At 45.0% G+C, this 16,896-nt stretch overlaps 1 protein-coding gene across 1 annotated transcript in view; it reads right to left on the minus strand.

Moving 5' to 3' along the window:
* Positions 1–334: 334 nt before the first annotated feature.
* The window catches only part of WBP1L (WW domain binding protein 1 like), a 60,203-nt gene continuing 43,641 nt past the window's right edge, over positions 335–16,896 (minus strand). The window contains 4 exon segments of the mRNA XM_050898848.1: positions 335–2,600; positions 2,603–2,659; positions 4,109–4,270; positions 15,118–15,220. Coding sequence (XP_050754805.1) covers positions 1,921–2,600; positions 2,603–2,659; positions 4,109–4,270; positions 15,118–15,220 — 1,002 coding nt within the window. The 3' untranslated portion in view covers positions 335–1,920.

Consider the following 16,896-nt stretch of genomic DNA (forward strand, 5'->3'; position numbering starts at 1 on the left):
TACCACTCACGCTGAACGAGGTCTCCTGAATCTAAACTGAAGTCCTTCATTCTTAAGAGCACCCTAAGACACAAACTGAAGAGCCGTCTTCATCAGCTGTTCTAATGGAAGAGAAAGGCTGTGACGGGCAAAGGAGTGAGATTCTCCTAAACCTCGTCAAAGTGCTCTCCTCAAACGTGTAGGTAAAATACTGAAATAAGCACCACTTGTCTTGCTCTGTCATCTGTATCCAGCACAGTGCCACATGCCTCCAGTTAAAAAAACAAAACAAAACCACAAACTAAAGACAAATCTTGTTCTTAACTCACAAAATGATACACATACACACGGGCAAGTTATCAGAAAAGGCATTATATTTTGGTTTCCACCTCATTTAAAACTGATTTTGGTTTTCAATCAATCAAATCTGAATATGTCTGCGTTCAGTTTTCAATTTTTTTTTCCCCATAACAGTAATGATCTGGACGACCATAATTATAAAAGGGACGGGGAGAAAACCCGAGAACAAGAGAAACAGATACATAGTCTGAACTGTGCTCTCTTCCACACGAGCACTCTAGGGAATGTTAGTTTCAGCTCTTTGATTTGTTTTTTTTTTTTCCTTCAGGTTGTTACTAACAAAATCTCTACCGTTTATTAAAGCAAAGCTACAGTAAATTTTCTTGCAGTCTTACAGCAGGCTTTCATATTACCAGTAGGACTCGCATGCATGGATTGCAGTCACACACACACGCTCACAGACATTATACAGTAGCCAGTTGCCACCATAAAAAAAGAAAGAAAAAGAAAACGACATTCATTTCTTTTAAGTGGTCAACATTAGAATCGCACCAAACTTTTGGATCAAAAAAAAAAAAAAAATACTGCACAGGTCTTCCACATCTACATGGTAAGTCATCCCTTCGCAACAGACGGAGCTCTCGTCTCCATTTGTTCAACATGCATCGCTGAAGCTTGAAGGCACGCTGGCCAAAGAGAGCCCTGTTCTTTTTTTTTTGTCATCTTAACTCAAGTGTGCTGCTCTCAGGGTGCAAAAAAAAGGAAAAAAATAAAGCCAAGCCCTTTTGCAGCACACCGGGAAAAAGTCATTCGGAGACCACAGTACTTGGAAGGCAGCCCAGCTGCCTGGATTCTACTTCTAACTGTGCTCTTGGAGGCATTGAAGGAATACACTTGTCTTTAAAAATGACATATAAAGGCAAATTTCTGCAAACCCTTTCTCTTCAAACTGCTTACGGTAGACTAACACTCCTTCTGGAAGAAACTGGTCCTTCAGTCACCAGCTTCAAGTGGGAAACTTCCTACCTGCTGTCTTAAACACTGAAGCACCAGAGATTATAGGGCTGATGTGTTCAGGCATTCATCAGCTTCAGGAAAACTTAACACCAAAAAAAAAAAAAAGCTAAAATGAAAAGAAATCCCCAATGCCTCAAGAGCACTAAATCAAACCAGAACTCTTGGGCTACTGACTGCCGGCACTGTCAGAAGCTGCTTGCTTCTGGGAAGACACCTGGAGGTTGAAGCCTTACGGTGATTTCATATCCTCCCAGGGTGAGATTTGCTGAGCTTTACTGATTGCGAGATAAAGCAGTGTTTCAGAAAACTAAAACCAACAAACTCATAATAACCATCACCAAAATCACCATTGGGAAAATTCCATTTGTTAGAAGGTCTCATTGAGAAACACCAGTCCCTGCCCTGCAGAGCAGGACTGACACAATTAACAAAACCCAGAGCGGCCCGTCCCCCGCGAGCTGGGCCTTTGAGGACTAGTCCCCGAATTATATTGGAGGGGGAGAAAGAAAAATAAACTAAAAAAAGAAGGTTGTATCACCTTTTCCTCCTGTTAAAGTTTTAATCCTCTTATTCCACTTTTATTTCTTTGTTTTTTCCCCCGATTCTCCCTTCCACTCTGCCACCTTAGCTGGGGGAGTTATTGGTACAAGAGTTTGGAGAGTCCTGCTCATTTATTGTGTTCAAGAGTACACACACTGGCTGCCGGGGCAGGTGGTGGTGGCTGTGTTCGCGGTGCTGCTCTTCCACGGCATTAAAAAGCCCTTCCTCCTCGTCCCCGTGGGGGTGGCCGCTGCAGCTGTCGCAGAAGTCCAGAGGCCCGTCCAGAGCATCATCGATGAGCCCGTCGAACTCCTTGAGGTCATCGTCGTGATGGCCCCGGTTGCATACGCAGACTTCGATGCCCGAGTCACCAGTGAAACGGCGCTGCCTGCCCGGCGTCTTGTCCTTCGCGTCGGGAATGGCGCTGCTCTGCTCTAAGCTCTCAGAGCTGTAACCTTTTAGTAGTTCCTCCTTGCACTCTGTATCCTTATCAGGACCAGCCCTCTCCACTAGCTCGGCTCCCGTGCTGGTACTGCCAGGCTCGACGCTTTGCATTTTGGCAACTGCTCGCTCCACCAGCGTGGTGGTGGAGGGCTCGGGGTCCCCAAGGCCGGGGGACCCGGTGTTGTCAGTACTGCTGTTATTGCCGCTGGGTGCTGCTGAGCTGCTCTGTGCTGGCTGCAGGTTTCTTGGCGTGTCTGGGATCGTGCTACTGCTGCCTGCTGGGATGCACTGCTGATGTAAGGCACTATACGGTGGGGGGGTGTCGGCGGTCGGTTCACCACTTCCTCATAGGGAGGTAGTAAATAATTTGGCAAAAACCCTGCAAGTGGGAGGCAAGGAGGAGAAGTTATTTCATGAACAGCTTATCTCAGGAAAGGAGTCATTAATACAGGTCGGCATGTCATTTGTCATCTACCAGCACCTTCCCACTGAACAGCTCAACGGGCTTCACAAGAGGTGCCAAAACTTGCCCAAAAGAGATGTGTCATGTTTTAGAGAAGCAGCAATCGTGGCACAGGAGGGCACCATTACAGGAGGAGACGGACACAGCTGGGAACAGCAGCCTCATCTCCTGGCTCTCAAGTCTACGCTTAGGGCTAACAGGCAAACCTCCCCCCACCACCCTGTACCCCAATACAGCCCCATAAACCACACCAAGGGATGGCCTGCGTTGGCTGGAGGGAACAACCTGGGAGGTAACTTGCCAGCCCTCTCCAACACTGGCTTCTCAGCTGAGTTTCCATTTTCAAGAGCAAAGATTTAATCTCACAAAGCTTTGTGCAAATATGAAGAGACATGAGCAGTTACAAGGACCTTAGGATCCTGGCTTTTGGTTGTTGTTTTAGTGCTAGATTCAGTTTTTCTGGTGCAGTCAGAATAAATTGGCAGTACTGGCAAGAGAGTTTGGTTTATTTTACTTACAGTCCCTCAAATCTATGAAAGATTTTGTTTATTTCTTAAAAGGCAGCAAAATAGTCTACACAGACAGAACAGACTTAAATACTGGAAACATTTAAAGATAGCACTGCAGTTTTCCATGTGCAATTGCATATCCCTGGGGCTGGGGAGGAAAAGGCTGCTGGGGATTATTTCTGAGGTGGCTGCAAGAGTTTAACGAGAAAAGCAAGTTTGTACATGCAATTCAACAGTCCATTACATGAAACTCAGTTGTGGGACCTGCAGTCAAAAGGCCGAGACTTGCTGTTCTAGCACAGCACAGCAGGGCATGAAGGAGAGCACAAAGCAATTGTACTTTCCCTGAGCTGTGGGCAACAGCTCCTTCGTGCGAAGTCCTAGGGCTGCTCACCAGCAGCATGGTCTGGGAACTGCAGCACAGGGTGGGAGCTGCTGAGACACCACTTCCACCCAGCCCGTGTGACCGCATTTCGTGAAGCCACTTCCCACATCTCAGTTCCACCAGCAGCAAGTGCAGGCTGGAAAGGAGGAGCATCCATAAAGTCCTGAACAAGATATTTTAAGAACCTTCCCAGAAAAACACCCAGGGAATCCACTGCACTCACAGAGCCAAATCAAGGGTGGGTGTGAAGGTGCTGTAGCTGGTGTGGTTCAACTCCAGAATCAAGGGGGCTCAAATGCATCCAGCAGATGGAATATGCCACCTCCTCTATACAAGCCAAGGTTAGGCAGCAACGTCTGCCCATCGCCTCTTGCTGAGCCCAACCACTGCTCCTCGCTTCCACCCAACACAGGAAACTCGCTGCTGCCCTGCTCCCCATGACCTCCAGGAAAAACGGTGTGAGATACGTACGGAAATAAAACGGCAGGGCTGAATAGTTATGGGCTTCCCGGTAAGCGATCAGGTTGATCTCGTGTTGCCGCTGTTGGGCCTGGAGACGATGCTTGGTGCGTCGGTGATGGCAAACACAACAGCAGCTGAGGATGATGATGATGGTCCACACCAGCCAAAACCCTGCAGCGGGGGAGAGCAAGTGTTAGCCACAGCACGAGAGCCACATCCAAACCCAGGAAACCCCATAAAGGTGATGGAGAAGATCATTGGAAAGCCTGGATCTGAACCCCACAGCACTCTAAAGGCAGAAATACATGTTGCGCCAGGAGGCTTTGTCATGGACCTGCCTGCGTGGGTGACTGCTACTCTGGCAGCCTTGACAGAATCAGGTAACTCTGTACACGCTTTGGTACAATGTGGAGTATGTTCAACAGGTACAACTCTGGAAGAGAATGAAATATGGAGACAGGGCTAAGACACCCCCCCATCGCTCTCACCCCTTGGATATCATTTCTTCTAGCCAAACGTATGAGCAGAGCTGTGAATAGCATCGAACTTTTCTCCCACAGCCACTTCGGTTTGAAAATAACAATCAAGACACAAAAGACACTCTGCAGATTGACCACAGAAGAAGAGAAAAACCCCAAGCACTATGTTTTGCTTTTGTTTGCACTGCTCTTTAATTTCCAGCCCAAATCGTTCATTGTTGTGTTTAACAAAAACATACTCTTTTTACATAAATGTCTCAAAATATTTTTAATACTTATTTTTTATTCAATGTCTTAAATTATCCAAAATCAAATCAAACTAGCCCCCCCCTCTGAATCTTCAAGAAACCTAACTTCTGCTCTGTTTGTGGTCACGGCTTATTTCTGTGCGCTGATGTACCGTACGTACACTGGTCCTTAAAAGGGAATTTTAAAAGAGCACTTCCTGAATTTTCTCCACTCCCTCCAACATGTGGAATAACTCCCCCTTTCTGCAAATCCCCCTTCACGCTTGCATGCACTAGCAAAATGTTTCCGAGACACACTTCAAAGAGCTACAACATTCACTCCAGATTATGCTTTTGTCTCCTGCAACTACAGCCCACAGCTCTACCTGCCTCAGAGGTGCCTGTAATCTCTATCTTTTTTAAGCCCAGTTTTTGCAGCTAAGGGTATCGGGAGAGCTCCCCCTTTAGAAACATGTAGGCCTGGCAACCAATCCTCAGCAGAGATCACAACACTGTTTTTTCTTTCATAAGACCTCTGCCACTCTTCATTATTCCCAAACAGACAAAATGAAGACTCTTAGTGCTACAGCCCATTTTCAGCATGGCCATTCTGCCCTGTGAGATCAAACTGCTTTTTTTCTCCCCAGTAAAAACCTCTAGTCCCGCCTTTACAATACCCTGATGTTTTCAGCATCCCCTGCCGAGTTAGTGATGTTTTCTCTGCTAAGAGCCGGGTGGGGAAAGGTGAACAGTTTAGGAATTTGAAGAATGAGAGGAGTATTGCTCTGGCTCAGGACAAAGTGCAATCAACCCATATCACCCATCTCAGAGCCCTGCATTGGGCTGTTTGTAGGTGAACTGGATATGCTGTATCGTGCCTCCGAGCATTTTGAGCAGGGACTTTCACCTCCCTGTGTCGTAACCCAAATTCTTCATGTATTTTGGCACAGCAGACTCACCTTGCGCAACCAATTTCCCTAATGGACTGGATTCTGCCTTATACCCAGACTGATCAAAACCTGCTACCAAATGAAGGTGTTACATGCTCCATTTTTTTTGCTTGGCTGGAAATCAAGATTCCTAGGCAGTTTTTCTAACCAGTCTGCTCAGCTGTGCCACAAAGGGCAGAGAAATGACTGTGATCTTCGCTGCAGAGAAGCAAAGGACAAAGCACCTGAGATGCCCTTTGCACTTCCTTCAAACTGAGCTGAGAAAGTGTCCATTGCCCTCCAAACACCCTCCTGCTTCTAAAAAAGCCTTTTTATACAAACTAAAAGGATTGGTCTAGTCCCCCCTTCCCTCCAAAGCCAAGCGTTTGCAACCACCCCTGTAGCCGCCCCACTACCAAAACCTTGCCACACAAACCCAATACACGCTGTCTTGCAGTTTGAAGACTCCCACCAATACACTTTATTTCTTGCTAAGAGAAGGTCCCTTGGCTCTTGCTTGCTGAGGAAGCAAGAACACACTCATCAAAACCCGGTCATTAGCACAGCACGCCACCATGTACTGAAGCAGGCCTGCAGTTCATCTTCTAAGTACTCCCTATTTTCGAAGAGCAGTCCGTGATCATGTGTTCAAAAACAATGGAAAATTACACCCAGCTACCCAGGGATTTTAGCTACAGTTAGGAAAACAGATGCTTTTTAACACATTTGATCATGTCCTTTCCCAAGGACTCTAGATGCAATGGTAGCAAGCAGCACTTAGTTAGTTAAGATGTCCTGGAGAACTGCCACTGTTAAGCAATCTCAGCTGTAGCAGCCGAATTTTTCTGCAGGGAATAACTGCTCCCACCCAAGCCTGCATCCAGAAGATTAAAAAAGTATTTCTTTAGAAAACTTCTCTACCCATTCCAAAGAAATCCCAAAGTGCTTTGCAGACAAACTGATGCACAAGCTCAGAGTAGGGGTCAAAGTAAGCTCAGCCATTCCTGGGAAGACATGCGGCAACTCTGTAAACAACAGGCAGTAACAACATACAACAGTTTAGGGTAATAAATTAATGTTGGATCCTACTGAAACCACAGGTGGCATCTTAAGTAAACAGACCATAATTTACTGGATTGCATTCTGGCCACGGTGCCAGGAACAACACCTCCATTCTCGTGCAAAGGGTCTATGGACACTCGCAACCACAAGCGGATGAGATCTGTTGTTTTTCATGGGAATTTCCAGAAAAATAACCCACTAATGCCACGTTATTGCCTGGTAGAAAAATAACCCACTAATGCCACGTTATTGCCTGGTTTCATTAACCGCTGACAATTCCTAGAGCTTCTAGGAATTACTCAACCCCTGACTCAGCACGAGCCCAAGGACTCGCCTGGATGATCACAGGAGGTCAGCAGCGTGTGCCCACCACAGCCATTTGCTGGCCTGGCTTCTGGCATCCTCTTTAATGGCTTTGCCCCCACCTTGTCACGCAACAGCACATCTGCACCGCAGGGCTGAAAGCCCCCCAGCGCACAGGAAGCAATAGGATGGGACACCCACAGGTGCCCAGGCACACGAGGGGTTCCTTGGTTGTCGCTTGAGCAGGGGTGCCAGCACTGAGAGAAGAATCGGGTGCAGCTCTGGTTGCAAGCCCAGTATGGTGCTGGGAGTCCAGGGCCTCAATACAAGGCTCTACAACATGCCCTAGCCAGACGTTTGGGCACAGCTGCAATTTTGGCTGCAGAACAGAAAAACTGTAAAAGCCTAGCAAATATATAGTACAGTCATCTATTTAGAATAAAGCTACGCACACAAGGCCAAGTGCAATTGTAAATATTATGTCTAAAAGTATGGAGTGAACAGTGAAGATGTCCAGGGCTGAGCTGTGCATTTGTACACCTGGTGATGCTTGGCTTCAAACCAGCAGCAGGGAGGTAAGCTGAGCAGACCACTGGCCCATGCACCCAGCGGCTCATTTGGCAGGAGGGGAAGGAGGGGAATTTCAAATTCACCCAAAGACAACACTACATGAGCAGGAAACATGGAGGCTGAGCACAGTAGCGGTACATGCTAACACCTCGTTCATGGCAAAAGCAGGTATTGGCTCTGCCTCGTGCTGAAAATGGGTGAGATGTGCAAAGGCAACAGAAGTTTGGCACTAAAAGGCCTCTAAAAGCCAAGTAAAACTGGGCTTCCAGTTGCCTTCACTGTCTCCAAAAGCCTTCCCCGTGCTCTTCAACATGTGCCTCCTTCCCAAACGGACACGAGCTGGTTTTCAGCTGCATTGTGCTGAGCTACCACTGCAATCACTAGAAGAGGAGAAAAGGTTGGGAGACACTGGGCATCCTGAGCCAAGTTTGTCATTAAATGTCTGATTTGAGAGAGAGTATTTCCCCCTGCCAACGTGGCAGTGACCGCTGGGAACAAAAGCTCGTGGCAACCTGAGGGCAACACGACAGGCAGAGAGCAAACAGGGTCTTTGGAAAAACAACTGCTGATGGACAGCATCAACAGAAGCAATGCACCAGTTTGGAGCTAAACATGCACCAGGGGACCGTCGGACTTGAAGGCAATTTCAGGCTCGCTCTTGGTTTATGGAGGAATCAGAAGTTGAAACACTCTCCAGTCCAAAAAAGGCTGAGTCCTGAGAAACACTGCTGTATTTTATGTCAAATTCACTGGTGATGCCAACGGGCGGATAATAATGTAACCAAAGGGTGAATCAGACACAGCCAAGGAGCTGAGTTTTGCCAAGAGACTTCCCTGCCAGAGCATCAAAACCTTTCATAAAAATAGGAAAGAAGTACCAACCTCTTACCCAGCATCAGACAGGCTCAGAGCTGCAAGCTCTACACAAGCGCCAAGCTCAGAGAGTCAGAATGGGAGCTGCAGAAAGACCCGGGAACAGAATTAGCTCCCATGAAAGCCATCTCTTGCAAGCAGAGGAAATACCCAAGAAAGAGAAGGCTGCTATGTTTACAGCATCCTTGGGAAAGGGAGCCCCATCATATGATCACGCACCAGAGATGTTTTCTACCAGCTGTGAAAGAACATGCCAGGCTTAAAGCTTCAAAAAAAAAAAAAAAAACAAAACCAAAAACCACCTTTCTGGGACACTGACCATAGTTTTGCTCAAACTTAAGAATAATTAAGAATAAAATAATTTAAGAATAAAAAAACCAGAGCATTCCCTCCTCATGAAAAATGGGGGAGCAATGTTCAATCTGATGCTGTACTGCATTTACTGCCTGGGATGTTGCCATCGGCTTTCCCATTGAGGGAAGCTCCTTTTATCCTGTGCAAAATGGAAAAAGTTTTCTGGAGCATTCCAAGGGTAGGAACAGAGAAATCTGCCCTCAAGTTCATGGTAAACTTGGGCAAATGCCATCACTCTGTTGGCAGAAGTCCCCTAAAAGCAAGCCAAAACATACTGCAAAGTGTTTTTGTGTCTGCCTGACAAGCATCTGGGTAATAGCTTTGGCTCCATGAGAGCTGGTTCTGAACAGAAGGAGAAGTGGGACAATTTCATTGACTAAAAAGTGATGTCCCAAATGGTGGTCTCAGTCAGCCACAGCTGGAAAAAAATTGTCTTTCACAGGGCCAATGCTATCATCAGAAATAGGAGAGAGATTTAATTGGTACCACAACCCAGATGCACTTGGGTTTAATAGTGTCCTTGGCACAGAGACCGCATCGTCTCCTGCCACTTCAGACACGAGCCTGTACGAGTCAACACTGCTGCTCTAGAATGTCAGATGAAGGATCCAGGCCATAGGCCTATGAACATTTTAAGAAGGAAAAAAAGAAGCTGCTGAATGATGTGGTCCTCTCCTGCCTGTCTCTTCCATACCTCCTGCTGCCTCCTCCACCTCTTCTTGTGCCAGCACAAGTTGTGCGCAACTGTGGTTTTAACTGGTTTGAGGGAACCAGAACAGGTTGAAACTCATCTGCCAAACACAACAGCAGCAAGAGAAAGACTGTGACTTTCATTGACAGTTTTATGTCAGTTTAAATCAGCGGAACTGCAGCCCCAGCCTGACCACACTGCAGGAAAAAGTTACTGAATATTTGTAGAGTACAATGGCGAAAGAAAAAAGCTGAAGACAACATATCCAACTCCTGCTCACTTGCTCCCAGACTGGCAACTCAGACAAAAGGAGATGGACATTAACTGCAGCTGATTTCTAGTTATCAGAATAGTGTCCAGTATACATGGTATGCCCACTGCCATGAGATAAGATGGAAAAAGACAGGTTTCAGAAAAATCCTTTACTTATCTTGCAATCAGAGTCAACTTGAGGCAGTAAATTTGCAGACACTGGTTTTATGCCTCTCTCCTGGGGAGGGAGCCTTTGAAGAACAATTGCTCCTGTGCTCCAGAAGACAGGTTTGTAAGTCCAGTCAATTCCAACTGACTTACCTCTCCCAAGATATCTATGTTGGTAAAACGCATGTTGAACAGTGTGGTCTAACAGAGATCAGCAGGGAACATCCAGCTGAGACCATGTCCAGAACATCTGGGAACAAGATCTGGAGAACAGTCTGCACCAACAGATCTGGATATTTGGTGAGGAGCTGGGTTGAAGGTACAGCAGGCAGGGGGTGAAACAGCATCAGCAAGCTCTCTTGCCTTTCCTTGCTGTTTAACACAGAGCAGGTGGAAGCAGGCCACACAGGGCAAAAGCCAGTATCTGCACAGTCACACTACGCAAGACAGCTTGCCTTCTCCTTTGGACTTGTGAATTTCACTGAGCTACATCAAAACAAGCTTAAGATGATTTGCTGGATTAGGCTACAAAAAGTACAAGGAAATCAGGAAATCACTCCCTCGGTGACCCTATTTATCATGAGTTTCTGCATGGTTCTGACGTCTGTTTTGTTTGCCTTATACTTTCAGCTAGGCTTTGTCATGGGAAGGTTATTGCTGAAGCACCAGCTGAGGAGTAATGGCAGCCAAATGTGAAGTTTGATACACCTAGGAAAGACAAAGCAAGTACAACCATGTAGGAGGCTGGGTGAAAGGCAAGGAACTGGGCAAATCCCTCTCTGAAAAAGGACATGGTTATACTGAAGGATAAGATAACACTGGGTGAGGAAGAAAACATGGGACTGATGTGTTGTTTGACTGAGGGTTTTGGAGACTGCAGCAAAGTCTTGGAAATGAATTCCTATTATAAAGCTGTCCTGGAACACGTACGTGGTACAGCAGTTGCTTTAGTTTTAGCAACTAGCCGGATCCTTGCCAAAATTTTCTGGCAGCATGCTTTTTGGGGAAAAGAGCCGTCTAGAGATTCCAAGGGGAAGCGTGCAGAGATGAGCAAAACGTTCAAAATCAGCAAAAACATCAACTGTGCTGCCTGCAAACAGAACATTTTTTCCTGTACAATCCTTCCACTAGGGCCCAAACAGTCAAGATTTTTTTTTCTTTTTTTCTTTTTTCTTTTGACCCAAGACCAGCTAAGCCCTCTAACTTTGAAATCCTACAACTGAGATCTTCTGCACGCAGTGACCAGCTGCATGTTTCCATGCTCCACAATTCCTGAAGCACAGTGCACTATTCTTCCAACCACACCATGCAAAATATTTTCTACAGCTTTGCTTCCTGTGTTCAGAGCCTCTGGAATCATCTAATTTCATGCTGGTCCTCACCAGGCAAGGAGAGACACACAGATGGATGTCAGGAGATCTGGATTTGGTTTTCAGTCCACATCATACACTTAAACTTGGGAAAATCCAGAATGTCTGAGCCATAATTCTTAACCTGCAAAATGCGGGAACTGCATTCCACGATTACCTTCTCTCCTGTACTTTGAAAAGTGGTATTCTGGAACATTTAAGCAATGAGACACCTGTCAGGCCTGGACAAAGGCCAACATTGGAAAACTCCAGCAAATCACAATCACATCATAAGAGACCTGAATAAAAACTGTTAGTAAGCAAAATCCAGTGGCTGCTGCCATTCTCCCAAGACCACAATCTCCCCCTTGGGGACCGTGAGCTCTCTGGGGAGCCCAAAGAAATTGTTAGGCTAAAATGTTGAACAAGCTCAACCACCATCCAAATAAACACCTTTCCCTATGTGAGGAAACGCAACAGTAAAGCTCCTTCTTCCCTTTTACTTTTTATGATTCTATTCCAAGAAAATTAAAAGGCATACTGCACTTTTTTCCCCCATGTTACCAGCTACCAAGCTTGAGCTAAGAACTAGACCTGTATATATATATAAATCTGGATATAGTTTTATTATTTGGCAACATGGCACTTTTTTTTTTTTTTTTAATAAGAGATGGGTGGGGAATCTGAACCGGGCTGTTATCTAATTTTAAATACAGGCTGTCCACCTGCTTGGCATATCATGTTCTCCATTCCTCCACTTCACCTCTTAACAAAATAATACCTTGATTTTGCATCTTATTCCACTGCCCTCAAGGACTGGTTTATAATTACTGCAACCTTACTTGCTGTCTAGAAATGTTGAGATCAGCCATTTTCAAAGTTAAAAAACTTCCCTCACATTCTTAAACAGGGAAAAAGATCCTTTTTACGGGAAAAAGCTCCAAGTGGCCACAAGACAGGATCACATTTCAGAAGGCATGTCCAGCAAAGACAGACTAGTTTTCTTTTCCATTTCAAATGCCACCCTCCTCTGCTGCTTCTCCCCACAAAGCTGTAGTGGTAAATAAATCCAGGATTTAATTCAACAGGACTAGCAAGAAGGTCTGTTTTCAGGCACATGAAAGCACTGGTGGTCTGAGAAGCTGAAGAGGAGCAGAAACTTCTCAAAAGCTACTTCAGTACATGCATACTCTGGTTAAAATCAAAACACAGAACAACCATGAAGCCATACTTAAAAGGTGCTGCTAAGTTAACTGTTCATTAACCAAAAGTTATTATTAACTTTTAAAAAGCTAATCTATTCCCAAGCATGTAAAGCTGTTGCTCTCCACACCATCAATTCGCTGCTCATATTACGACTATTTACGTATACTATCACTGCTATTCACCTTGGAGGTCTTAAGAATGCCGCACCACACGTACCTACCAAGGATACTCAAAAATTCATGGAGCAGCACGTAAGTTCTGCAGCTGTGGTCGCAAGCTCTAGAATATGAATTTTCATTTAAAGGACATGTTCCCCCTGTGCCTCCTCCCCCGCCCATCCCAGAAACTTCTTTCTAACATTCATAATGGCAAAGCAAGCTTTGAAAACATTAACCAATTTTAAATCAACGTTGGATGTTTGCCTGAATTTGCAGAAAGCCTAGAAGAATACGTCTCATGTTTGCATTATTCCCCTCATTTCAGTGTGGTATATGACACTCCCTGCAACACAGAAGGAATGTGAATCTCAACGCAGAAACCCGTTCCTCCCAAGGAACCATCCAGCAGCGCGTGCCACTAGTACGTTTATTCCATGATCTCAGCGCGACCTGTGTGCTTGCCCTAGAAAGAAGCCTGAAATCGACTCCTTCCTTCTAACAAAATCTGGTTTTATCTTCCAAGAACTTTTATGATGCAGCCAGGCACTGCCAAGTATAAAAGTCTGTGCCATACTGAGAGCGCAAAGATAGTTAAATGGCAGGGTACTATTGTTCAGACTGTATTGTTTGTATGCAATTCAATCAAGCCTCTCTTTCAAGACGTCCACGGGAGAAACATGGCGACTGTGCAACAAGCTCCAGTGTGCAGCTGTACTCCATGCTGTTGCTCAATTTAGATCCTGCTTGTCACAGAGTCTGTAAGCCCTTGCATACATGCACCTTCCTCTACATTCCCACCCACACAAATCCAAAACTGGGTCTGACCTTCCCCACTCTGCTTTGTCCACGCATCCTCATATAGTCCGAGCAAATTCCAGCCATCTGTCCTGCCTGTGCTGCCGACTGCTACGATCTGAACCAGGCAGTCCAAGGCAGCCGTGTATTCATGCCTGTTTCTTAGCCTGCTAGGGTCCCTGGAGCTGCCCTCTGGGTCCTGAATTGTTTCTTGAACTGTTTGGAGACTTCTGAAAATAAAGCTGCTGTAAAAGGTCTGCAATACATTAAAATCTTGCCATTAGTATCAACACAGCCAGCCACTACAGTCTGATGCACAATGTGTCTTGAAGGAGTCTATTAGAGTTCTGTTCAGTTTACAACCACGTCCTCCATGCTTCACTGGTTAATTTGAAAAGTAAAAGCATGTTTCTAGACTAAAGGATGAAGTGTCAGCTATTCCTATCCTTGGATCCCGGTTAAGTGACAGTCTTTGTATGTGTAACACATTTCCACACACACGCTACTTTGAGAAAGTGAAACTGTGGGCACAGCAGAGGGATTAAGTAGATAGCATAGTTGCACAAAAGCTACAAGATACCACTGGGTGTGGTAAGAAAGTATCTCCAGTCTCTAACGTAGGGGTACAATGTTCAGAGTTCCACATTTCCAAATTCTGGCAGCACAGACGCCTCCTCAGCCTAGGCTCCTGGCAGTACAACAGCATGTCAACATTAATGTTCAGCCCTTTGTGCTCCTCCTCAAGAAAGGAAGACACCATCAGATCAGCACAACTCTAAAAGTTTGCCTTTAAAATTCAGCATTTCTTACTTTCCTATCCTTTCAACTTCCCATTTTTCCGTATATCTTTATCAGATTTTTGCTGACGTGCTTTGACCTGCCTGCTGCTGTCTAAAGGGACTTAGCAGGTATAGTCACTCAGTCACTCACTAGAAACATAGGTAGTTTTAAATCCCAGACTTCGGGAAAAAGGAGATAAGAGGGGTTGCAATGGGCAATGTATCTTCCTCACAGCCCACAGTATTCAGCCACTGTCAGCCCACAAGCTTTGCCCAAGACTCTCTCCACCCAAGGAGCTGTGCTCCAAACACAATGCGTCCTGAAGAGAATAAATGTCCTGGCCCCCCTCCTTGAAAGGACAGCTTTAAAAAGATAAATCAGATTTAAACTGTCGTTCTTGTAAAGAACTAAAACAATAAGATGAAAGATATCGAATTAATTCTCTGTTTGAGTGTGTCAAACTCTAGTGTTGTGCGTATTGGCATTTCTCCCTCAAGCGTGGTTTCCTCACTTGCATACAATGTTATTTTGAGTACCCTCAGTATTGCCCAAATTAGTGAGAAGGCCAAACAACAAATCTCCAGTCATGAAAGTGGCAAGATGACTGACCCACTACTCCGCAAAAAGCAGGCAATGCCCATCGTAACAACCCTACTTCCCTTGCCATATCAGGTTAACTCCGGTTTGTGTTGCAGTGAAATGCAATGGCAATGCATAACAAGGGCTGAATACAAAACCCCACGGGACACAAGCCAGACCTGTAGTATGGTATGAGAGCCATGCAGATCAGGAAGGGAAGCCATACAAAATGGAAGGACTTACACCAGAGTTCATAGTAGTAGTTGCAACACTGGGATTGTCCACAACAGTGGCCCGTTTCACATATGTAACTTTGATTGTTGACACCCATGCAGGTTTCCTTGTCCTAAAATTAAACAGACACACTTTTAAGATGCTTTGTCAGTATCTTCTGTAAATGTAATCTTTTACTCAATGATCTGCAAGCATTTGAAAAGTCACAAGTTATGGTCTTGGGAAACTCTAAAATACATGAAGAGGTTAAAATGCAGCTAAGGATCACCAAAAAACACAAAGGACTGTTCAGAAGAAAACCCCGTATCTCCAAACTCATGAGTTACACTGCTTTAGCATCTCGTCAGCGCTGCTTTCTCATCATCCCTTTCCTTTTCCATTAAAAGTTATCACGTTTTGGGAGCCAGGCATTCTCTTAAAGAAGAGATGTCATTTGTTCCACATTTTACACAATATCACTGCATTACTGGGGCTGAATGCCAAGTGGAGGAAATGCATTCATAAACAGAACATTATAATGTGAGAAAAGACTGCTTGGATTCATTTAGATCTAAATGATAATTACAGTATGTTTCTGCGAGATTCCAATCTAAAATGATTCCTTCATAATTAGCCATGTGCTTTATATAAGATCAGCATTCCTGTAAAACTTCTTCCTGGAACAGCAAAGTAGTCCAGGAGCAGAGCCAAATCAGCTGTACTGTATCACCCAGCAGTCCTCAGGACACTTAAGATGGAAAAGGACTACAGTGTGAGGTCTCAGTCCCCCACGTGGTGCACCGCTTCACAAAAGTCTGTGTTTTCCTGTTAGTCTGAGAACATGGGTAGGAAAAAGTACAAAACACAGGAAGACAAAAGTATTTTACAGGTTGTGGTTTGTACATCCTCTAATAGGCTTTGGAGCAACCTGGAAGTTAGAAGACACTACACAGTTTCTTAAGAAACAAACAGGTCTTAATAAAAAACATTGATGTTGCAAACAAACCTGTAACAAAGTCTAAAATTTTCACTTTCTTTCACTTAAAATTCATTATAAGGCAAAGAAAATGTGGGAAGGTTTATACTGAAAGATGTGTTGAAAGAATTCATTTTATATGTACCACCTTTCAAAAACCAAACAAACAAAAACCAAACAAAAAAGCCCAACAAAACCCAACCAGCTAAACAGAGCAGCAAACCCAACCAGCAGACTACAGGAATGTACATCGGTGGATCCCAATACTTGCTGAATTGCACTGTTCCTCTATTTTATGTGAGTGCACCACAGCCACATTTCTCACAAGCCTCTATGGAGTCACCTTATATGCAAAATACAAAGTCCATTTCAAATGATGGACCACCTCAGTGAACAAGCGATGTAAGGCAGCAGTTTCAATGCAGAAGAGTCCTGCACTAAGTTCTCAAGGAGACTCAATCTATTTGGGGATCTGGGGGAGCACCAGCACTCCCCCACCATGCAGCACCCCGGTTAGAGCCGCACCTCCCCAACACTGGGCCTGTAGGTCCCTCATCTGAGCACCCCTATTACAGCAGCAACATAACTTCTAAAAGCAGAACAACCTCCTACCACCTAAAGTTCAACAGAAAAGATCCCATACTGCATTTTTCTCCTAAGAAGTTACACCGACTTTTGAAAGGGTTTTTGATCATGTGAGGGCACAGTTCAGCAAACACAATTCAGCATACGATATACTGCTTCCCCTCCTTCCACAGGTATAATGATTTCCATAAAAGGTTCTAAAAAGCACCAACGGGCCATCTCCTTAAAACTCATCCACAGAGGCAACA

The sequence above is a fragment of the Gymnogyps californianus genome, chromosome 6 (genome assembly GCF_018139145.2).
Source record: "Gymnogyps californianus isolate 813 chromosome 6, ASM1813914v2, whole genome shotgun sequence".
Classification (NCBI taxonomy): domain Eukaryota; kingdom Metazoa; phylum Chordata; class Aves; order Accipitriformes; family Cathartidae; genus Gymnogyps; species Gymnogyps californianus.